Here is a 25,279-nt window from a genome sequence, read left to right on the forward strand (position 1 = left end):
TGTCGTTCACAGCCTGTATGCTGAGAGGTTAATCCTGCAGTCACTTGATCTTTCTGACAATGTGTCTCAGGTCCTGGTGGCTTCCAGAAAGTTTTCCACTAGAAAGTCCTATGGACTGAAGTGAAGGTGGTATTCTGTATGGTATGAGCAGAAGGCCCTAGACCCTGTCTCCTGCCCTACACTCCATCAGGGTTCATCTTAGTGTAATTGGTGCATAGCACCACGGTGTAGATGGTACGCTCATCTCTGTACAGCCTATAGTTGTACATTTCATGCAGGGCCTGCTTCAAATGAAGCCTCCCCTAAGGCCTCCTGCTGTCTTTTGGGACCTTAACTTGGTACTAACTCAGCTGATGAAAGATCTTTTTGAGCCACTACGCTCTTGTGACCTGAAGTACCTGACCTGGAAGGTCATATTTTTGGTGGCGGTCACTCCAGCATGCAGGGTCAGCGAGCTTCAGGCCTTAGTGACTTATCCATTTTATACTAAGTTCTATCATGACAGGGTGGTCTTGCGTACACACCCTAAGTTCCTGCCTAAGGTGGTGACGGATTTCCATATTAACCAGTCAGTCGTCCTGCCAATATTCTTTTCTAGGCCCCATTCGCACCAAGGTGAACGAGCACTGCACAGTTTGGACTGCAGGCGAGCCTTGGCCTTCTACCTGTAGTGGACAGAAGCCTATAGACAGTCCACCCATCTTTTCATAAGAATAGATTGGGCGATACCGTTGCCCAACAATCTCCAGTTGGCTAGCAAATTGCATCTCCTTCTGTTATGCCTGGGCGGGACTGCATCTTGGGGATCATATCAAGGCTCATTCTGTCAGAGCCATGACAGCGTCTGTGGCCCACTTGTGAACAGTTCCCATGGAGGAGATCTGCAAGGCTACAACATGGAGTTCTCTCCACACATTCACATCTGATTACTGTCTGGATAGGAATGGCTGACACGACAGTAGATTCAGCCAATCTGTCCTTAGAAACCTGTTTGAGATGTAGAACCCAACTCTCCCAACCTAGGGTCCATTGTTTGGGTTCAGGCTGTTTCCCTCTCTGTTACCAACATCACCAATGTTTTTGTGCCTGTCAACACTGGTTAGGTATCTATTGGTCCTTTTCTGTGTTCGGGAGCAGCCTTTTGCTAGGGATTCACCCATGTGTGAGGACGACCATCCCGCTTGTCCTTGTAGAAAGCAGAGTTGCTTACCTGTAACAGGTGTTCTCCAAGAACAGCAAGATTTAGCCCTCACGAAACCTGCCTGCCACCCCGTGGAGTTGGGTTTCTCCTATTTTTTGTTTTATCGCAATTCTATGTTACGAGACTGAAGACGTGGATGCGTGGTATAGGACAGGCTGTGCAAGCTCAGTGTCTGGCTCCATCTGATGATGTCACCTATGTGTGAGGACTAACATCCTGCTGTCCTTGGAGAACACCTGTTACAGCTAAGCCCCTCTGCTTTACCAAAAGTCCAGACTCATTTCCTCCTTGCAAATTGAATTCAATGAAGGCTGTTTTGATTCCAAGGAAGCCAAGGTATTTGTACCCTTGGCAGAATAACCAAAATCATGTCTTCATTACATTTCATCTCCAAAAGATGGGTGGTCTTGGAATGTGACTTTATCAAGTCACATGTTCGGTCATATGGCTTCCACCTTTTAGGTGTTGCAGTAGCAAGTTTTAATATGAGGTAGTCCTGGCGAACCTTGTTTTCTCAATGGGACTTGTGTTTTCAGAACTTGCAACACTGTGTCATGGTGACCACAGAACTGAGGCCCTTCGCTGGTGGCTCACCTTGAGCAACCTGAAGGCTAGCCTACTGTTTAGAATTCTAGACGCTTTTAAATCTTCTGCACCGAGCTCCATCGGATGATATCACCCCATGTGAAAAGATTTACATTTTTTTTGTCCATGAAAAAACACCTGTTACAGGGAAGCAACTTTGCTGTTTCTCTGGTTTATAAGTATGAATGTATTCATAGCAAGTTATTTATGATGCATGCAAATTGAAATATTTTTGTTGTTATTCCTGTGTATGTTATACTTCCTGTCTTAGAGTAACTATTTTTGGTTAATGTGTAGCATTTAAGGGCCTATTTATTAAAATGCATTAATGTGTTAAAGGAATGCATGCCCTTGTGTTACTATTAACAAAAATATCTACCTTAATGCACAACATTATTTTCAAAAACTGTCTCATGCAAATGCATCTGAAGCAGCTCATTAATATTAAATTGGCTTACTGCAAATCATGTTTGGTCATGCAATTTGCAGTAATCCAAAAAATTTACTACACCTCAAAAAGTATAGTTAATTTTTGCCAAGAGTATTAGTAGTATAATGCACCTGCTTATGTCTTGACTATGTCCCCCTTCCTATATCCATTAAAAGTCATTCATATCCCAAAGTAACATCCCTCTTCCCAGACTACAAATAAAGCCCCTTCAAGCCAAGCACCCTTACTGGACAAACCATTCATATCTTGCTGGAGACCCTCCCATTCCTAATAGATATCAAGTGGCTCTGAGCCTCAATATCTCTGCCTACCCCATATGACATGGTAGATGGAATCATCGGGGCAGAAACCACATGTGCAGGGAAAAGGAGTTCCGAAGGTGGATGCAGCGGTTTCAGCGGTCACCAAGCAGACGACTATCCCAGTGGCGGGGGCTGCTGTTTTAAGGGATGTGCAGGACTGCAAGTTAGAGATTCAGTTGAAGCAGCTATTTGAGGTGTCTGTGTTTTGAGTCTCTGGGCCGCGATTTGTGGTAGCATGATGCAGAGAGCGTGTCTTTGCTGGGTGCAGAAGTTGCGAAAGCTGGCTTCCTCTGGGGATGGGGATTCTCTACAAGCTGTGCGCTTGGAGGCTGGTGTTGCATATGTCGCGGATGTGCTTTACGATCTGACCCACACCTCTGCTAGGAGCATGGTTTCAGCAGTAGTGGCTCCCAGGCTGTTATAGCTACAGAGTTGGTCCGTGGTCATGTCATCCAAGACCCAGCTGTATAATCTCCTTTTTAAGGGGAAACTCCTGTTTGGGGAAGATTTGGATCAGCTGATGAAGACTTTGGGAGAGTCCAAGGGAAATAAACTTCCAGAGGGCCAAAGGTCCGGCAAGAAGGTTTTTCCATCTTGGTCCCGTTTTCGGGATTCGCATAGGTTTATTTATTTATTTTATTTAGGGTTTTTATATACCGATTTTCTTGATACAGATCAAATCAACTCGGTTTACATAGAACGATAGTACATTAACAATAACTAGTCAAACCTCAAAAGAGGAGACAGATTGGGAGCAGAAGGTAAAAAGTTACATTATAACAAGGGTGAATAACTTGGAATTGGAAATGAAGAGAAAGATAATCAAAGTAGAGAAATATAACATAGAGAAGGGGCTTGGAGCCAACCTCAGGAGAATAACTAGCATTATAACATGATTATATGACATTCTGCTAGTTAATGAAGTAATATGAGATGATTGAAGCACAGCTGATTCTGTTCTGGCAAGCCCGCCTCTGGGATGTATGTCAGCAGTCCTTTCGAGAAACCTGCAGACCTGCCAGGGATGGTGCCGGGCAAGGCCCCAGTGATAGCAAATCCTCCCAATGAAGCCAACCTTCCCCATTCCTCTGTAGAAGTGGTAGAGGGCAGATTATCCAGCTTTTACGAGGAGTGGGCCAGGATTACCTCAGACCGCTGGGTGTTAGAAGTGGTTCGTGATGGTTATGCACTAGAGTTTTTTCTCATCCCATCAGGGAAGCCTTTCTTGAGTCCCACTTCATCTTCCAGAAAAAGCAGGAGGCTGTGCAGGGGAGTCTGCAGAGGCTGTTGCGCCTCAACATTATTGTGCCAGTTCCAAAGCAAGAACAGGGTCGAGGACTGTATTCCATTTACTTTGTGGTGCCAAAGAAGGAAGGCACATATCGGCCCATCCTTGACTTGCAGAAGGTCAACAGAGCTCTAAGTGTGCTGCGTTTTCGGATGGAAATGCTAAGGACATTAATGACGGTGGTCCACAAAGGAGAGTTCTTGTGATCATTGGACCTGATAGAAACTGTCTTCATATCCTCATTCGGCAGGAACATCAAAGGTTCCTGCGTTTCAAGGTGTTGGGCCAACATTTTCAATTTCGGGCCCTATCTTTCAGATTGGCCACAGCACCTCGAACCTTCACAAAGATGATGGTAGTGGTGGCAGCAGCCCTTCACAGAGAAGGAATGTTGGTCCATCCGTATTTGGACGACTGGCTGATTCGGGCAAAAACGGAGGAAGTGTCAGAGGTCAATCCAGACAGTTATGGTCAGCTTTCGGTCACTAGGTTAGGTGATAAATGTGGCGAAGTCACTTGGTTCCTCTCATTCTCTGGAATATCTCTGGAATATCTGGGGGTGTTTTTCGATACCCAGAGGGCAGAGTGTTTTTGTCCTCCGACAGGGTAAACAAGTTGCAGGCTCTGGTGACTTGGCTGCTTTGACTTTCAATGCCAATGGCCTGGGACTATTTGCAGGTCTTGGGGGCCATGGCCTCCACTTTGGATCTGGCACTGTGGGTGTTCATGCACATGAGACCATTACAAAGCTCACTCTTATCCAGGTGGAATCCCGTGTCAGAGGAGTATCATCTGCCCTTGCCTCTCCTACAGGAGTCCAGATCCAGTCCGTTGTGGTGGCTATCGAGTCCCAACCTGGAGAAGGGTGTGGATCTGAAGACCCCGGACTGGGAGGTAGTGACCATGGACTTCAGTCTTCAAGGTTGGGGTGCAGTGTACCAGGGACATTCGGCCTAGGGACTGTAGTCAGCGGAGGAGAGGACCTGGTCCATCAATCATCTAGAAATGAGGGCGGTTCGGGCATTGGAGGTGTTTATCCCCTGGATCAAAGACAGAATTGTTCAAGTTTTTTTGGACAATGCGATGACTGTGGCATACATCAACCACCAAGGGAGGATGAGGAGCCAATCGGTGGCTCTGGAAGCCCAACAGTTGTTTGCCTGGGTGGAGCTCCATCTGGAGGGGATAACAGCATCTCACATGCAAGTGTGGACAATGTGCAGGCGGATTTCCTCAGCAGACAGCAGTTGGACCCGGAGGAATGGGAATTGTCCCCGGAAGCTTGGGATCACATCTGTGCCAGATGGAGCGAGCCTCAACTGGATCCATGGCGACACGCGCCAACATGAAGATGACAAGGTTTATCCGTCACAGAAGAGAGCTCGTTTTGGCAACCTGGATGCCTTGGTGTGGCCTTGGCCAATGGGGATTCTACTGTGTTTCCCCCCTGTGGCCTCTCATCTGTCTCTTTCTTTGGCGCATAGTCTCATCCAGAGTGAGTGGCGCAAGAGTGGCCGCATCACCCTTAGTTCATTGATCTCGTGTATCTCGCGCTCGAGGGACCCCTCAGATTCTCACCTGCCTCGCTTGCTGCGACAGGGACCCATATTTTCGGATTGGGCGGATCACTTTTGTCTCATGGCTTGGCTTTTGAGAGGTGAAGGGCTATTCAGAGCAGGTGATTTCTACCCTCCTCCAGGCACGGAAATCCTCAACCTTGTTAGCGTATGCCAGAGTCTCGAGGGTTTTTTATTTCTGGTGTCTGCAGCACTACCTAGATCCCCTTTCGGTGGATGTGCCCCAGATTTTATCCTTTATAGGAGGGCTTGTCCAAGGGGTTGGCCTACAGTTCACTTCGTGTACAGGTGTCTGCTTTGGGTTCCCTTAGGGGGAAGGTGAGTGAGAGGTGGTTAGTTTTCTGAAAGGAGTGAAGCATTTGCGCCCGCCGGTGCAGAAATTGTGTCCCAGTTGGAGCCTTAACTTGGTTCTTGGGGTTCTTTGTGGTCTGCCTTTTGAGCCCTTGCGAAGGGCAATGTTGAAGGATCTGACCTTAAAGATAGTTTTTCTGGTAGCAATTTGTTTGGCCTGGCGGAATTCTGAGTTGCAGGCTCTGTCATGCAGAGACCCCTATTTGCGTATTTCCATTGATGAGATTATGTTGCGAACGGTTCCCTCCTTTTTGCTGAAGGTGTTGTATTCTTTCCATGTCATTCAGACGGTGGATCTTCCAGCCTTTCCAGAGTGGTCCAAGGAACTGCATCTGTTGGACATATGCCAGGCTATTTTGTGTTATCTGGAGGTCATGAATTCCTTTCGGCACTCACATCAGCTTTTTGTATTGTTTGGAGGAGTGAAGAAAGTTGATAAGGCCTCAAAGGCCACAATTGCACGATGGCTTAGGGAGGCTATCTCCTCTGCTTATATTTGAAAAGATCGTAGGGCTCCAGAGGAGCTGAAAGCGCATTCTACCAGGGTGCAGGCAGCTTCCTGGGCCGAGTGTCAATTGCTTTCTCCTCCGGAAGTTTGCAGAGCGGCGGAGTGGTCTTCACTGCACACTTACGCCAGACATTACCGTTTGGATGTGCGCGCCCAGCAAGATGTGTCGTTTGGTGAGGGTGTCTTGCGTGCGGGTCTTTTGGGTTCCTGTCCAATCTAGGGGTGCTTGGGAATATCCCGCTTGTCTGGACTGATCTGGGTATGTACAGGAAATGAAAATTTGGTTCTTACCTGCTAATCTTTGTTCCTGTAATACCACAGATCAGTCCAGAGACCCTCCCCATCACTGCCAAAAGACTGATAGTCATAATATAGTTGTGCCTTTCTGATTCAGTTTGTGAGTTTTATGGAGATCAGAGGGGCTTCAGGGCAGGGGGTTTTCTAGCCCTGCTTTACCTGTTCGCCCTAGAGGGGTTTTAGGTAGTTTCTAATTTCTTAGCTTGGGTACAGTTCAATACTAAGGGACTGCAGGTGGCACTTTTGGTTATATAGCAGTGCCTGAAGGTTTTGTTCTCTGCCTCCATCTGCTGGTAGGGATGCATAACCTGCTTGTCTGGACTGATCTGTGGTATTTCAGGAAAGAAAATTAGCAGGTAAGAACCAATTTTCCTTTAAACACAATACATGAATGTGTGTTAAAAACCTGCATTACTGCATGGTTTGTTTGGGTTTTTTGTTTTTGTTTTTACCTGGCAGTTTCCTCCTGCTCCTTTGGATTTCTAGCTCAGTAGGAGCCATGGCTGGGATCTGGCATCATGAGCCTTTATTCACAACTACCTGTAGATTTTTCTCCCATTTTTTTTTTTATTCCTCCCACTCCCAACATACCTAGTTTGGTCATTGCCGTGACAGTCCTGGGCAAGGGGCTATGCGCCAGGGCTCCATCCAGAACCATGCACTCATGGGCCTGAATCCATTCACCAGGTGTCACCCTTTAAAGAAGGACACCCTCTCTGCTGGTGAATGTTGCTTCCGTGGCATCACCAGCCAACTTGGGGAACAATAGGCTTAATTCAGGAACTGAATCCAGGGGCCTTCAGCATGGCAGTGTACAGTGCTTACCTCCTGAACCACAGGTCTGGCCCTTACTTCATGTTTATGTATTTTGGTAAATAGGCCCTGTAAGTGTTTAGCTTATTTGGCCTTGTTTTCATCTTGTCAGTCCTAAGAAAATACTGCTGTTCGGTAAATGTGTCTGCATATGTTGGTGTTGCATATCACTACCATAAGTATCAGTAAGTTGTAAACTCTGCCCCTATTTAACAGAGGTGTTGTTGCATGAGTATAAGTAGAGCTGTGATTCATCTTTCTAGCTGCTCCAGATTGCAGTCGCAGTAATGTTTGCCACCTTGTGGTTCACTGAAAATAATCCAGTGGAAATGGTACTAATCTGTACCATGAAAAAATTCATTGGGGCCCTTATTAAAAAAAAAAAAAAAAAAAGCTGAGCTAAATTTAGGCCTCTAAATAAGAGGCCTGAGTTAGGCATCTATTTTCAACTGAACTTAGGTGCCTAAGTTTCTAGCTGAAAATTCACATATATTTAGGACCCTAAAAGTCCCATAAATTTAGTCCTGCTGTTTATTTGCTTAGTTCTGAAAAATCAATGCAAAGCTTCTAATTTTGTTTCCTCACCCTAACTCCGGCCCTGTAGCCACCTACTTTTTAGGTTCCTAAATTTAGGGGCTAATGAAACTAGAAGTCTAACTCCAAAAGTCAGGAGCCTATACCATTTGAAAATTGACTTTATTGTGACTGATGGTGTAAGAGAATGAGGTCATCAGTTGTTCATAGTCACTGTATAATTTCATTTTAAATGGTTATGAAAAATACATATACTTTTCTTCTTCCTTTTTGATTTTTTTTTATAGCTTATGGTATTAGCTATTTTCTTAACATTTAATCTTTAATTTTTTGGTATTTTCTGCTTTCAAAGCTGAATTTGTTCATAACTCTTTATCTACTGCAAAGTGTAATTTTGTGCGTCTTCACTTGTGGCATGTCTAAACAGTGTGGAAAGGGAATTCAGTCATTGCTCAGCATAATTTAGTAGAGAACAAATATACAATATTCATTCATTTATTTCCAGAACCTTTATTCATGCTACAGGGCTATGTTCCACAAAATTTATTTGAAATTTGCCTGACTCTGGCCGAGCTTCGCTCTTTGGTCGAGAGCTGCCTCAAGGGCAACTGGTAATGCACACATCAGTATGCTGCAGCATGTGATTATGCAATGCGGCATAGGGTATGAAAGCCACCTAATGTAATTGTTCCTGTAGCCTGTGTCTCAGCCGATTCAGCCGCCATACTGCTATACAGCCAACTGGATTGGCTTCCGATTTGTTTTCTGGGTCCACAAAATTTATTATCAGATTGCTAGTTTCTTGCTTCTACTGTTCAAACTTGGTTTCCTTTTCTGTTTTTTTCCCACTAGGGTTTATTTTTTACAGGGATTTTTGGGAATGACGGTGTGTACCTTCATATTAAAGTCACACCCTAGTTTTTAAAGGGGGAATAGCACAAAAATGTATTTCTTCTATCTTATATACACCTTCCATAGCATCCAAATATTGTAATTTGTCCTGTTTCACAGTTTTATTTTGATGAGTTTCCAGCATCGCCTAAAATCTTGCTTGCTTCCATTTCAGGAAGAGTTTGTGTTGTCCGCCTCATCCCAGTCCTTCTCAGCATTGTTGGTGATGAGGTAGCAGCAATTGAGAAGTTTGCAGATTTGTTGGTCGGGGTCTCATGTTTCATGCTATGCACTACAGGAATTTTCTAAATTTTATACATTTTCTTAGCTTTTCATATTTTTCTCATTACCTATTCGATTTATAAGCATTCTGATATCATCACCAGCAATGCAGCATGGAATTTCAGGGCTCTGAAAAACTGAGATGACCACCATCCACTTATTTCCGTACTTATTAAATGATACGTAGGTTTTGGGTTTTTTGTTTTTTTTTTTATCAAACAAGGCGTCAGAAAACTAGCAGAATACCTGAAAAAGAGGGTAACATATTATGGTTGACAGTACTTCCCCTTAAAATATCTCCATCCATTAGTCCACACTTCAATTATTCATACTTCACATATAGCAGTGCAAGTTTTTCAGCTGAGAGTCAGCATACCAGTGCCCTAGCTTACGTAGATTCATAATGCTAGGTGTGGCTATGAATGAACTTTCTGAAGCATTAATCACTAATATCTCCTCAGCAATGAGCTAAAAATCGAAACAGAAAAAAGGGAGCATTCATCACAATTATTTTTAACTGTTAATCGCATGTATTTAAAAATGTGCTAGTATTACTGCTTTAGTCTGATATGAAATGGAGTGTGTAGCCCAGACAAATCTGTACCAGACAGTCCCTTCTTAATACCAAGGCAAAAGTTTTGGTCTAAGAGGCTTGATTACATTGTTTTACATGATTTTGAGGCATTACATATTATTAAATATAAAATAAACAATGTACAGTATTACTGGAAGCCTTCAAGAAACTCTTGGTGGTGGTGTGGGGTATATGGGGAAACTGTCAGGCCAAAGAAGAGGTGTTAAAAGAGAATATTTAAATGAATAAGGTATGCTTCTGTTTTATCAGCTTACAAGGCATAGGAGGGTTAGAGCCTGGCACATGAGCAGAGACTTTTCTCTCATGTCAATTTAAATCCAGCCCAGGTAAATAGTGACTGAATATCATTGACTGATTTAATTTTAGTTTAATATTTGTTTAACAGTCTTTCTTGGGTGGTTTGCATAACACGAATTGGTCATGTCACTCTGTGTCCCAGTGGACAGCAGTGCACATGGCTAAAATTGCCTTCACAAGAGACGCTATTTGGCGTTCTCAGCAGGGATCAATATTCCCGGCTTGAGAGTTGATCTCTCAGAACAGTTTTGAAAACCAAGTTATTGGGAAAATGTAGGGGAAGCATGTATTTCCCCAGTTGTACCTTTTCTTTGCATAAATGAAAGATTTCAGGTTGCACTTTTCATGAATAACTCTGCTAGAGTTGGAGGAGAATGAATAAAATAAGTTGATAACTGTGCACTTTGTAAAAATTACATTTTCACTTTTTCATGACAGAAAACTGGTGGTCTCTGTTAGAACCTCCATTGTTTCTCAAGATTGTGCAGCTTTTCAAGGACGTCGTGGTACAACTCATGAAAGTTTACAAGATGGGCATTCCCACTGCTGAGAGAAGGATGTTCACTAGCTTTCTGCATACTGCCTTAAAGGTTTTGGAAATTTTGCACAGGGTAGGTCTGAGTTAAGTAATGTTGGGGTAGCATTTTATTACAAATGATCTGTTTTGTAAAAATACAGCAAAAGCATTTTTGTTAACATAAACTAAACTGCTGTCTCTGATGATGCGATAAGCTAACTTTCCAGTGTATCAGTGTGTGTCAGTCCCTGCTGTTTCTATACTTAATGAAACTAAAGAGATGAAGTAACCATTTTAAACATATTTTTCTTCATGCTTTCTATCTGCTTTAAATTTGCATTGGAGTTTCAGATAGAGATTAGAGGGTGATTACATAAATGGTAAAAAAAAAAAAATTCCTGTAGTAAATCAGTGGATTTATTTCCTTTTATTTGATTGCATGTGATCCTTACTGTCACAAATAATAAATATGACCTGACCTGACCTATGATGCTGTTTGCAAATAGTAAATATGACTTTTTAATGTATTTTTTATTTTTTTACTAAAGGGTTATAAAAACGCTCCTTTCGGTTCGGGGTTCTTAAGGCAGCCCTGTCTTCTTCCCACCTAGTCTTGAGGTAACTTTTGAAACTCCCCTAGTTTAGTAGGAGGGAAAGGAACATAAAATTAGTTTTTACCTGATCATTTTCTTTCCTTGAATCCTGCTAGAACAGTCCAGGCCCCACCCAGGAACACAGGCCACAAGCAGAGATATCAGAGGTAAATCTGCATTCTCTCTCTCTCTCTTCCTCTTTGCCCTCCCCTGAGAGGGGGAATTACTAGACTAAAAAAAAAAAGAAAAGGAATAAGAATGGGGTCTTTATCTGGTTGCTTTGACAATAGGCTACTGGCAGGAGCCTGTGGCCATGTCAAGAATTAGATTTCCAGCAGCTGAAGAGCAGGGAAATGCCAAGTGTAAGAACTGGTTTAGTTAAAGACTCAAGGAAAGGAAGTTATCAGATAAGAACAAATTTTACCTTACCACTTTAGCAGGCTACAGAGCTGCTGTCAAATCCTGAATTGCCATCCAGTCATTGTCATGGATGTGAACAACATGGTTTTGATTACACCATGTTGTGACAAAACTCCCGCAGTTCCAACAAATCCTCCAGCATGTCACAAGTGAAGTTCCATCTTGTAGGGTAATCTAACATGGGTTTTCTTAAGTTTTAACTTTTTTTTCGAACTACCTTTGTTTGGTTTCTTAATTTTTTGCATGCGATACATGCTTTTGCAATAGGTCGAGCAGCTGATTTTTCTTCATCGATTGTGTGCAGCACAGCAAACACCTGTATGTATTGAACCTGGTTATTCATCAGAACCAGCAAACGATCACCCCACCTTTTAACGCTTTCTCATGATATTTAATTTTTCTCCCCTATGAGTGTGAATTCATCTGCCAGTTATTCCTTGTTCTTTATTCCATCTTGTTTTTTTTATCTGCAACATTATCTCAGATGAGATAGTCACTTGAACAGACTTTCTTTTCATCTTCAGTCATAAGCTTCAGCAATTTGACCATTTTTGATCCATTGTGTGTTATAATAGACTACAATTAGCAAGCATGTCTATGACCAAACTTTTCAGGAACTTGGAGGCATGCCTCTCTTTAACTTCCCTTATTGCAAGAGTCCTCAGAACAATTAGTTCATCAGCAATGAACTGAATGTTTATTCCATAAGAACATAAGAAATTGCCATGCTGGGTCAGACCAAGGGTCCATCAAGCCCAGCATCCTGTTTCCAACAGAGGCCAAACCAGGCCACAAGAACCTGGCAATTACCCAAACACCTAGAAGATCCCATGCTACTGATGCAATTAATAGCAGTGACTATTCCCTAAGTAAACTTGATTAATAGCAGTTAATGGACTTCTCTTCCAAGAACTTATCCAAACCTTTTTTGAACCCAGCTACACTAACTGCACTAACCACATCCTCTGGCAACAAATTCCAGAGATTTATTGTGCGTTGAGTGAAAAAGAATTTTCTCCGATTAGTCTTAAATGTGCTACTTGCTAACTTCATGGAATGCCCCCTAGTCCTTCTATTATTCGAAAGTGTAAATAACCGAGTCACATCTACTCGTTCAAGACCTCTCATGATCTTAAAGACCTCTATGATATCCCCAAATTCCAAATATCTCTCTATCCGTTCGGCTTGCACAATCCAGCTTCAAACAAAGCAGCCTTTTTTTTTTTTTTAACTTATCCCTGAAAGTGGCACATACTTTGGTTGCAGCGGTATCTACTCTGACACTCAGATTTTGGGCATTGAACAACTTACGTTGTGTGAGCAGAATGTTTTCTAAATTAAATAAACTTCACTCTAAGGTCTTGGATTATGTGATTGTCATTCTAAATCCTGAAACTTTTTTATTAAAATGAAAAGCCTTCCATTACATGTTACAAGTTCCACACTACTAGATTCTTCTTTCTTCCTTTTTAAATGTGAAGGTTGAGCATATTGCTCTGAGGGGGGATATGATAGAGATGTTTAAAATTATGAGAGGTCTAGAACGGGTAGATGTGCTGCAGACTCCTGCCACGGGTTTTTGACTGGCTGTGAGGAAGTTTAAGCCAGTCACCAGTGCAGCCAGCGATGGGCTCTCCGGTCGGAGGTCGGTTTATGTCCTTCGTGGACCGTTGGAGAGCCATCCTCTCCATCATCCACCAGGGGTACAGGTTACATTTCCAGGAGACCCCGCTGGACTCTCCCCCGTGTCCATCTTAGAAGGCTTCCAGGGATCAAGAAATACTTCTCAAGGAGCTCTCCGCCTTAACAATGGCCAGAGCAGTTGAACCTGTACCTCCCGGATAGCAAGGAAACTGGATTCTACTCCAAGTATTTCTTTATCCTAAGAGAATGGGAGGCCTTCACCCGATTTTGGATCTGAGGGTCTTGAACAAGTTCTTCACATGTGAGAAGTTCAAGATGGTCTCACTGGGTGTCCTTATTCCCCTTCTGCACCAGGGTGACTGGCTTTGCTCCCTCGTTTTACAAGATGCCTATGCTCATCTAGGGATTGCCCGCACCCACAGGAAATACCTCTGGTTTGTGGTGGGCGAATACCATTTTCAGTACAGGGTGTTGCTCTTCAGACTGGCGTCTGCCCCCCGCATTTTCACGAAGTGCCTTGCGGCTGTGGCTGTGCGTCTGCAAAGGCAGTACATGCAAGTCTTTCTCTTTCTGGACAATTGGCTGGTCAAGTGTGCCTCCAAACAGTCCCTACAGGCCACCATTCGAATCTTGGAAAACTTGGGGATTTTAATCAATTACCCCTAGTTCCAGTTGCTCCTGTCCCCACATCTGAACTTCATAGGTGTCAGGTTCGAGACAGCTCGAGCCTGGGGGTTTTTGCCCAGGGATCAAGCGATCACCTTGGCTTCATTGGCGGGGACGATCTCACGAAGTCACTTACTGGGGCACATGGCAGCGACTGTCCATGTCATCCCCTTTGCTTGCCTTCTCATGCACAGGGTGCAGTGGACCCTGCAGTCTCAGTGGCGCAAGGCCATTCAGGACCTTGGTGCATGCATTCAGGTCACCGCTCCGAGACTCCCTGTTGTGGGTGACTCTTCCCAATCTGGAGGTGGGGGTTCCGTTCCAGGCTTCCCGTATTCAGGTTGTACTCACCACAGATGCCTCCCACCTGGGTTGGGGTGCTCGTGGAGGACCTTCACACCCAAGGCTGCTGATCAGCTCAGGAGCTGAGGTGTCAGATTAATTTCCTCGAGCTGTGACTAGTCCGTTATGCGCTTTGGGCATTTCAGGAACAAGTTTTTGGCAAGTTCGTACTCATCTAGACCGACAATCAGGTAGCCATGTGGTACTTCAACAAGCAGGGAGGACTGATATTGTTCCTCCTATGCCAGGAGGCAGTCCAAATCTGGTTGTGGGCCTTATCCCAGAATATTCTTCTTCAAGCCAGATACCTGCCGGGACAGGAGAATGTTCTGGCAGATGGGCTAAGTCATTCCTTCCAACCTCACGAATGGTTTCTGAAGCAGGAGGTAGCGGACCAGATCTTCCATCTTTGGTGGCCTTCAGAAATAGACCTGTTTGCTTCCCCTTGCAACAAGAAAGTCACCAACAGATCTAGGAACAGGAGACTCAGCTGAAACACCTTGTCTGACAATGCCCACTCTCCTGGGTCCAGACTTTCCCTGCTGAGAAAGTCTACTCTTACGTTGTCTTTGCCTGCAGTGTTCGAGACTGAGATAATCTGGAGATGTATTTCTGCCCGTTCCATAAGTCGATCTATTTCCTGCGACACTTGTTGGCTCTTGGTACCTCCATGCCAATTGATATAAGCCACAGTCATTTCAGCTGCTCAAGCAGCTAAGTCCACGCTGGCTAAAAAATCAGCTTATGGACCAAAACACTCATCTGAGGGACCACGGAAATCACCTCAGGAATTCTTAATGGGGGGAGGAACAATTTGGTATCACCGCAGGAGAGCAGGTTGAATTTATTTCCTTAATTCTCCTTTTCTCTAAAATGAAGCAATCCCCAGTGGGGCGATGCACGTCTATCATCTGCTGGAGACGGAGAATACTGGCTTGCTGATGTAACTGTATACTGTGACGACAGTTTGTTCTGTCTCCATTTGCTGGTAGAGGTGCATAGCCCACTTGTTCTGGATTCAGCTGACTGGACACTAAGAAACTTGATTTCATGTTGCCATGACCTGTCTGAAACTATTAGTGCAGATTGTATGAGAGTTGATGGAATGTTAATTGAAGACAAAATTCCTATTTTGACAAGATTAATTGACAAGATTGCTGTGGTGCAGTCTGACTTAAGATGGCAAGGACCAATATTTCTATTAAATTTATGCTGCATTTTTAACATTCAAATATAGAATATGACAGCAGAGAGACTGCAAGGTCCATCTTTCCTACTGCAGTATCATAGACTAAATTTGAACTTTGGTTTTACCAGTTTCTTCCAACCACTAAGGATCCTTTGTGCTTGTTCTAAATTTTCTTCAATTTGAAAACAAGTTTTACTCCATCTCTATTGTAAGGTCATTCTTTATATCTGTCACCTTTTCTGCATAGAAATACTTCCTTGCATTACTAACTTTACCCTTTTCCAGTCTTATGTCACAAGCTCCATTGTTTTAGAATTTCCCTACTCCTCCCAGCTTCACCCGCCTCTTTGGAACAGTGTCCAAGAACTTACTCAAATATTGGTACACCATACTCAGCTACTGATTATAATCTTATTTCTTTGAGTGGCAGTGTAATTAGATTCATTTGACATGACCTCTTTGTAGAGTACTCATATTAGGATCCTGTAGTCTGGTGAATTCAAGGTATTCCATAATAATTTCCTTAAGTAATGATTCCTATAATTTCCCTATCATGGAGATCAGGCTAACTGGCCTGTAGTTGGAGGTTCTTTCCTGTTGCCACTTTTGTGAAGAGGGATTACATTTGCACTTTTCCAGTGCTCCGAACTTTGCCTGTGGAATTTGTTGGGTCATCAGTGGTTTAATGCATTTGAGTTTGTCAAATCTGGTAATTGATGTAAAGAAATAAATACAAAAAGACGTGTGCATACCAATTTTCAAGATCTTATTTATGAAAAAGGACCATCATACCACCCTGTGGTGTTTGAACTTAATCTTTAGTTCAATGGCGTTCAAAAAGTTGCGACCATCATTCTGGATATTGAGAGAGAATTTACATCGGGAATCCCTGAAACAGTTTACCGCAAAACATGATGTGATGTCGGGCGTTCTTTTCATTGGGTTCCTTTTCATTGGGTTTCTTTGGATTGTTCCACATTTCTAAAAAATTTACTAAAAAATTGTTTTCATTTGGATGTTTACTATCTTAGGACTGATGATTATAAGTAACCCTGGTCAGGTATTATTATTGAACTAAAGTTTGTTCAAATACCGCAGGGTGGTATGATGGTCCTATTTCATAAGTAAGATATTGAAAACCGGTATGCACATGTCTTTGTATTTGGTCACTGCATCGTATGCATTAAGGTTGGACTATTTTTTGAGTAATTGATGTAAAGTACATTTTTAACATTGAATATATCTATATTGTTCCTATAAATGAATTTATAATCATTACTACCATAATACAGGTACAGTTCAACTTTAAAAATACATATTATTGATGCCAAACAGTATATCTTCAACACTGCTTTCCTTACTGGAATCTACAAGACATCAAAACTTATAGAGCCCAGCTTTCTCTTTTGAAAAATCTTTTAACAGGCCAATACAAAAAAATGTCATATCAGCTTGTGAAGAGCTCATGTAGATAGAAAACATTTCACCTGCTCTTTTGCCGATGACCGTCTGGTGTCGACGACTTCTCAGCCTTCAACTACCTCTATTCCCCCTCAGGACCAAGGAGATCATAGAGAGAAACATAGGCATCGACACCGCAAGTCTCGGACCATCGAGGAAGGAAAATCTTTGACCTCGCCATCGTCCGAGCCGCCATCGAAGAAACCCCATCCAGAAAAGGCACTGATCCTTTCTGCGACCGGGTCACCAAGGCACCCCTCTCCCGGACGGGTATCGGGAGCCGCGACTCTGCCTTTAACGGTGGTCCCTCTGGCTATGCCTCTGCCTCCTTCTTCCCTTCCAGAGCCGGGGCTGCTTGATCCAGGTCTCTGTGAAGAACTGGACCGGATGGTTCAGGAGGCCATCGATAACGCGATGCACAGACTTCAAGTTCCTCCGCCATCAAAGCCGGTGCCGATTGTGGAACCGACCACCGATCCAATTCCGGCAGCACTGGCACCGCTGCTCTCGAAGATGGAAGCGCTTATAGCCACTTTTCCACTGACGGATCCTGGGTCACCGATGGCTCCAGTGCCTTCCCCGCTTACCCTGTCATCGGGAGAGGAAACACAGTTCTGCATTCCTCCATCGGGAGTTCTTCCGATGCCTCAACCGTTGATGCCGATGCGCCCATCAGTGACACCAATCCATCCATTGATGCTCTTGATGCCTTCATCGGTGCCCCCAGCACTTCCCTCGATGCCTTCGGATCCTAGACCGGGACTTTCAGGAATATCATCATCCCGTCCTTCTCAGGCTCTTAGAGGGGCAGGTCCTGATTCCTACGACACCTGGACTGACGATTCTTCTCAAGACACCGATGACTTGCCATCGCCGCCTTCTCCTACTGAAAGCAGGAAGCGTTCTCCTCCAGAGGACCCATCCTTCATAAATTTTGTGAAGGAAATGTCTGAATTGGTTCCCTTCCAATTGCAGACTGAACAAGATGACAGGCATCAAATGATGGAGCTGTTACAATTCCTGGATGCTCCCAAGGAAATAACCTCCATCCCTATTCACCAGGTTCTTTTGGATCTCCTCAAAAAGAACTGGGAACACTCTGGTTCTGTTGCTCCAGTCAACAGAAAAGCTGATAACACTTATTTGGTCTAGTCAGCCCCAGGATTCCAGAAACCTCAGCTGGATCACCAATCTGTGGTGGTAGAATCTGCCCAAAAAAGGGCAAAAAGATCAAAACCCCACTCTTCCTTTCCCCCAGGTAAGGAACAGAAATTCCTGGATGCCGTTGGCCGGCGTGTCTTCCAGGGATCGATGCTTATCTCTTAGATCACCTCCTACCAGCTATATATGACCCAGTACAACAGGGTCTTATTCAAGCAGATACAGGACTTTGCAGAGTCCCTGCCTCAGCAATTCCAAGAACAACTTCTAACCCTAGTACACAAGGGTTTTGAGGCAGGGAAGCATGAAATAAGATCTTCTTATGATATCTTTGACACCGCTTCCAGGGTGTCTGCAATTGCTATTTCGGCAAGAAGATGGACCTGGCCTAAGTCTTCGGACTTGCGCCCTGAAGTACAAGACAGATTATCTGATCTGCCCTGCATAGGAGACAATCTGTTTGGTGAATAGATTCAGCGGATGGTGGTGGAACTCAAGGAACATCAGACCCTTCGCCAGCTCTCTCTGATGCCCTCTGAGTATTCCTCCAAACAGCCTTTCAGGAAGGATACTAAAAAGTCAATCTTCCGTCCAAAGAAGTCCTATCCACCGCAGTCTAGGACTCGTTCCACGAGACCTTTCCAAAAGGCCCAGTCTCGTCAACCTCGTAAACAAAAACCGCAAGCAGCTCCTCAGTCGGGCCCTGCTTCCGGTTTTTGACTCCTGTATAGAGAGCAGCAGCCAGTTTCCACTACCTCAGATACCAGTGGAAGGTCGATTGTGCCATTTCAACAGGTGGCACACAGTCACCTCAGACCAGTGGATCCTTACCATAATTTCTCAAGGTTATCGCCTGAACTTTCTCTCCATTCCACTGGACTCCCCACCTCTACCGGCGTGGAGAACATCCCACCACTCACTACTCCTGCAGCAGGAGGTCTCCCTCCTCCTCCAGTCCAGAGCAATAGAACCAGTACCTTACTCTCAACAAGGCCTAGGATTCTATTCCCAGTACTTTCTAATCCCAAAAAAATCAGGAGGCGTTCGTCCAATTCTGGACCTACGTGCCTTCAACAAGTACCTCCAACGAGAAAAGCTCAAGATGGTAACTTTGGGTTCCCTCCTTCCTCTTCTGCAAAAAGGAGACTAGCTCTGCTCTCTCGATCTCCAAGATGCGTACACACACATTGCGATAAATCCATCTCATCGCAGGTTCCTGAGATTTCTAGTAGGCCACAACCACTATCAATACCTAGTGCTCCCATTCGGCCTGGCATCTGCACCACGAGTCTTCACCAAGTGCCTCGTAGTAGTAGCATCAGCCTTCCTCAGGACTCAAGGTGTTCACGTCTACCCCTATCTAGCCGATTGGTTGATCAGGGCTCCCACTCAGCAAACTGCTCTGTTGTCCCTACGTCTTACTTTACACACTCTGATTCCGCTAGGATTTCTCATCAACTATGCAAAATCCTGCTTAGTCCCATCTCAAACTTTATCATTCATAGGGGCAGACTTGGACACCTTGCAGGCAAAGGCATTTCTGCCTCAACAGCAAGCTCTCACTCTCATCTCCCTCGCACACCAGCTACAGTCTCAGCACCTCACGACTGCACGCCACTTGCTCATCCTACTGGGACACATAGCGTCCTCAGTACAGGTTACCCCAATGGCCCGCTTGGCCATGAGAGTCATGCAGTGGACTCTATGGTCACAATGGACTCACGTCCAACCTCTGTCAACTACTGTCCATATCACCGACTCACTCAGTCTCTAGCCTGGTGGAAAAATCAGATCAATCTCCTCCAAGGCCTGCCCTTCCAGGCTCCAGACCCTCAAATAATTCTCACCACCGATGCTTCCAACCTCGGCTGGGGAGCCCATGTTGCCGATTTGCAAACACAAGGACCTTGGTCTCCAGAGGAAGCCAAACACCAAATCAATTTCCTGGAGCTTGGAGCAATCAGATATGCTCTCAGGGTATTTCAGGATCACCTTTCCAATCAGGTCATCCTGATTCAGGCGGACAATCAGGTGGCCATGTGTTACATCAACAAACAGGGAGGGACGGGCTCCTTCCTATTGTGTCAGGAAGCTGTGCAGATATGGGCGGAGGCCCTCTCCCACTCGATGTACCTCAGGGCCACCTATTTGCCGGGAGTGGACAATGTGTTGGCGGACAACCTAAGTCGCGCTTTCCATTCGCACGAGTGGTCCCTCAACCCCTCAGTAGGAGACGCAATATTCCAACATTGGGGGCATCCTCGCATAGACCTCTTTGCGTCATCTCAAAACCGCAAGGTAGAGAACTTTTGCTCTCTCACTCGCAGCCAGCACTCACAGCCAAGAGATGTGTTCTCCCTCTCATGGGCAAACCGGTCTCCTATATGCATTCCCTCCACTTCCACTTCTCTCGAAGACTCTCATGAAGTTATGTCAGGACAAAGGATGCATGATCCTGATAGTACCTCACTGGCCTCGCCAAGTGTGGTATCCAGTACTTCAGGATCTCTCCATTCGCAGGCACATTCCCTTGGGAATTGACCCGCTTCTGATCACTCAGAACGATGGGTGCCTACGACACCCCAATCTTCAAGCTTTGTCCCTGACGGCCTGGATGTTGAAAGGTTAATTCTTCAGCCACTTAACCTTTCGGAGCCAGTTTCCCGTGTCCTGATTGCTTCACGGAAGCCTTCCACAAGAAAATCTTACCTATACAAATGGAAATGGATTAAGTCATGGTGTTCTTCTCAATCCCTTGATCCCTTTACCTGTTCCACCACGAAGTTTCTAGATTGTCTCTGGCACTTGTCAGAATCAGGTCTAAAAACTTCCTCCATCAGAATGCTTGTCAGTGCGGTGGCCGCTTTCCATAAAGGTGTCGGGGATGTTCCTATTTCAGTACAACCCCTGGTAACATGTTTTCTGAAAGGCTTGCTTCACCTCAAGCCTCCACTCCGGCCTCTTCTTGGGACCTCAGTCTGGTTTTGTGTCTGCTCATGAAACCACCATTCGGGCCTCTCCAATCCTGTGATCTTCGCTATCTCACATGGAAAGTGACTTTTCTTTTGGCAATCACATCTGCTCGCAGAGTTAGTGAGTTACAGGCGCTAGTTACCTATCCGCCTTACACTAAACTTCTGCAGGACCGGGCAGTACTCCGCACTCACCCTAAGTTCTTACCTAAGGTAGTATCAGAGTTTTACCTTAATCAATCCATTATACTACCTACCTTCTTTCCCAGGCCTCACTCCAATCCAGGAGAACAGGCTCTGCATACCCTTGACTGCAAATGGGCTCTAGCCTTCTATCTAGACCGTACAGCTGCCCACAGGAAAAGCACTCAATTGTTTGTCTCTTTCCATTCCATCAAATTGGGGCAGCCTGTGGGTAAGCAGATTCTCTCCTCCTGGTTAGCGGACTGCATATCTTTTTGCTATCAGCAAACAGGCATTCTGCTTCAAGACCGTGTTAAAGCACTCTCTGTGAGGGCCATGGCGACTTCAGTAGCGCACCTACGCTTGGTGCCGCTTCCTGACATTTGCAGGGCTGCTACCTGGAGTTCTCGCCATACCTTTACAGCCCATTATTGCTTAGACAAGGCCGGAAGACGAGATTCCATCTTTGGTCAATCTGTCTTGCGAAACCGTTTTACAACTTGATGTACCAACACCCTTCCACCTGCCCATTAAGGTTCAGGATGCCCTCTACCAAATTCCACCCCAGTCCTTGTGCCTATTGCACATCTTGGGTCCATTTGGTGCATTTCTCGGACATCCTCAGCTCGGTACTCACCTATATGTGAGGACTACCATCCTGCTTGTCCTGTGAGAAAGCAAATGTTGCTTACCTGTAACAGGTGTTCTCACAGGACAGCAGGATGTTAGTCCTCACGAAACCCGCCCGCTGCCCCATGGTGTTGGGTTCATTACGTTTTCTTATTTTTATTTTTTGGCACTTCCTGTAGCTTTAAACAAGACTGAAGAGGGGGGCCCCTGCTGGCTGCAGGTTTAGTGCCATGCTGGGCATGCCCAGTAGGTGCCAGTCAAAGTTCTATAAACTTTAACAAAAGTGTTACGTGATTGGGCTCCATCCTGTGATGTCACCAGAAGACCTGCCTTCACTGACCTGCCATCTTGTGATGTCACTTAGCACTAGGTGTTTTAATATCAGATCCTGAGTTTTGAACTGCAGTTTTTTTTTGTAAGTTTGTCTAGTCTTGTTTCTCTCTCTTATTTGTTATGAAGACATCTCACAAGTATTATTTTTTTCCATTTCTTTAAAAATGAAAATGCATTGTTTAATTTCAGAATATATAGACAGAAACCTTTGACCATTAAAAAAAACAAACCAAAAACAAAATGGTGTCATTGGAATATACTCAGTTCATTCTAAATACAGTGCATATTGTATTCCCCTCCAGGTAAATGAACGAGCAGGACAAATTATACAGTATGACAAATTCTACATTCATGAAGTGCAAGATTTTATAGATATCAGGAATGACTACATCAACTGGTTCCAGCAACAGGCTTTTGGAGTCGTAAGTGCAGTGCATGTATTTTTGTATTATCTGAATATAACTGGCAACTATGAGGTAAAAAGTCATATCCTCATGGAATGTAAACCTATAGATTCTCAGAACAAAGTCTCTTCTAGTGTGCCACCTGATGAAAGAAAAACTGTACATAAATGAATAGCTCAGCAAAGCTAAGGCAATCATGTAAAAATTGAACAAGAATGATGAAACAAATTGGAGCCTACTCCCATGTCGACAGCATGATTAAACAACCAATATTGTTTGGATTGCAAAAGTTGAGCCCATTTATTATATACTGTATATAATAAGAGTTTCTCCGAGGACAAGCAGGATGGTGGTCCTCACACACAGATGACATCATCATATGGAGCCCGATACGGAAACCTTATGTCAAAGTTTCTATAACTTTGACTAGGTACACTGAACATGCGTATACCATATGGGAGGCCTTAGGGGAAGCTTCAGTTGAAGCAGGCTCCATATGAAATGTACAACTATAGGCTGTACGGAGATGGGCATACTATCTATACCATGGTGGTATGCGCTAGTTGCACTAAGATGAACTCTGACAGTTGTTTTTTAATTCAGCTTCCAATAGGTGTAGAAGGTAATCAAGCAGTTTTTGTGTGGGGCAGGAGAATGGATCTAGGGCCTTCTGCTTTACACGGAAAACTTCCTCCACCTCAGTCCATAGGACTTTCTAGAAGCCACCAGGATCCGAGACACATCCTCAGAAACATCAAATGGCTGCAAGATTAACCTCTCAACATCCAGGCTGTGAGTGGCAAGGCCTGGAGGTGGGTTGCCACAGCCTGCCCTGATCTTGCGTGATGAGATCTGGGGAAGTCCCCAAATTGATCTGTTTCTGAATGGACAACTCCCACAGGAGTGGAAACCAGACCTATCTCGGCCAATGAGGGGCTGTGAGGATCGTAGTCCCTCTGTCCTCACGAATCTTCAAGAGAGTCTTCGCCACTACGAGAATCGGAGGATATGCATACCAAAGACCCTTACCCCAATGACATGCCAGGGTGTTCGAGGCTGGTTTACCATCTGACCTGTACAGGAAGCAGAACCAAGGCACCTTCCTGTTGCAGGAGGATGCGAACAGATCTACTTCTACGCTTCCCCAGAGGCAGAATATCCAATTTGCTACTCCCTGGTCCAGGGACCATTTGTGCGATCTGAAGAATCGACTCAGTCTGCCACTACCAAGTTTTCTGTCCCTGCCAGATACATGGCACTGAGCATCTGTTATAATATTGAGGTGTTTGGTGGATTCTCCGGGGCAACAGTGATGCTATCTCCTACGGGGAGGAGCCCCGTAGGGAACTGAAGCACCAGGCTAAATTCAGATGCACAAACACAGAGAATGTATCTTTTATTATACAGCTATTGTGGTCCACCAGAGGTGGCAGTAGAGAGTAGATAGATAGCAACAGTCTGTGATCCTTGGCGTAGGAGACCCATCCCACAATGGTGGTGTAAGGCCCCGATGCAGATGTGCAGTAAGGCACTGTAGGAGAGACAGACTGGCAGATGTTATACACACTCCTTGTAGTTGAGTAAGAGTTCCCAGTGAGCAGTACAGAGAGGATAAGGTATCAACAGTCTGAGGTCCTTGGCAGAGGAGACCCATTCCACAATAGTGGTGTAGGGCCCGATGCAGATGAACAGCGAGAAGCTGAAGATGGACAGACTAGAGAAGTAGTACTCACTCTCTGTAGCTGTAGGTAGTGTTCCAGCAGGTTGAAGAATATGGAGCAGGCACCAGGATAGACACCAAGGCCCTCGAGCGAGTACCTGTATTAGGATAGGCACCTGGAAATAAGCAAAGGGCCCCCGAGGAGTGGGTACCCAGGTTAGTAGACCCCGAAGGTGTGAAGGTGGCTTCCAGCAGAGTAGAAGCGGCAGAGCAGCTTCAGACCGGAGCGAATCCAATCTGATGCTAACTCGGTGAGAGTCAGCAAATGGGCAATCTTTTGAAGGAGGAAGCAGTGGTGTCACTCGAGGGGGATGCTCCTGAGGTTTGTGCCAACACTGCTACAAGAAGAGAGGCGTGCGTGCGCTCTAGGAGGCCTCAGGTCAACATGGCGGAACGCCGCCCCAGAGCTGCTCTGGGGAAGCCGGAGGGTGCAGCAAGGAGACGCTACGGACGCCATTCTCCCGAGGCTGGTGGAGAAAGGTGAGGCATGTCGGGCGAAGCCGCCTAAGACCGGACGCAACAGCATCATCCCACGACCAGATCTATACCACTTCCTGATACAGGAAATACGATCCCTTGCCTCCCTGCTTGTTGACATACCACATGGCTATTTAGTTGTCTGTCTGGATCAGGACAACTTTGTTGGACAGTCAATCTCTGAAAGCCCATAATGCATACCTGATCACTTTGAGCTCCAGGAAGTTGAGTTGACCAAGAATGTTTGAGCACGCCACAAGCCCTGGGTGCCAAGCCCGTACACGTTAGCTCCCCACGCCAGGGTAGATACATCCGTAATTAACACAATTTGAGTTGGGATACTCTGAAAGGAAATCGCCTGTTCTAGATTGGAAATTACATGCCATCAGGACAAGGAGTTTCTGAGAGACGGGGCTTGGGCTCTGTGCATGTGTAAGCGTGGCAAGGGAGTGACAAAGATGGTTGTGGCCGTGTGGCCCAACAGTCTCAACATGTGCCAGGCTGACACCTGCTGGCTCTGTTGAACCTCTGCCGCAATGGTCGCCAAGGTGACTACCCTCTGGTGAGGCAGAAAGGCCTTGCCCTGAGCTGTGTC

At 45.0% G+C, this 25,279-nt stretch overlaps 1 protein-coding gene across 8 annotated transcripts in view; it reads left to right on the forward strand.

Annotated features, from left to right (window-relative positions):
- The window catches only part of HERC4 (HECT and RLD domain containing E3 ubiquitin protein ligase 4), a 280,806-nt gene that overhangs the window by 178,194 nt on the left and 77,333 nt on the right, over nt 1-25,279 (forward strand). For all 8 annotated transcript variants that reach the window (XM_029609698.1, XM_029609697.1, XM_029609695.1 and 5 more), the window contains 2 exons: nt 10,411-10,583; nt 22,386-22,505. In XM_029609698.1, coding sequence (XP_029465558.1) covers nt 10,411-10,583; nt 22,386-22,505 — 293 coding nt within the window. The remainder of the gene's footprint in view (nt 1-10,410; nt 10,584-22,385; nt 22,506-25,279) is intronic.

This window comes from Rhinatrema bivittatum, chromosome 7, assembly GCF_901001135.1.
Source record: "Rhinatrema bivittatum chromosome 7, aRhiBiv1.1, whole genome shotgun sequence".
Taxonomy (NCBI): domain Eukaryota; kingdom Metazoa; phylum Chordata; class Amphibia; order Gymnophiona; family Rhinatrematidae; genus Rhinatrema; species Rhinatrema bivittatum.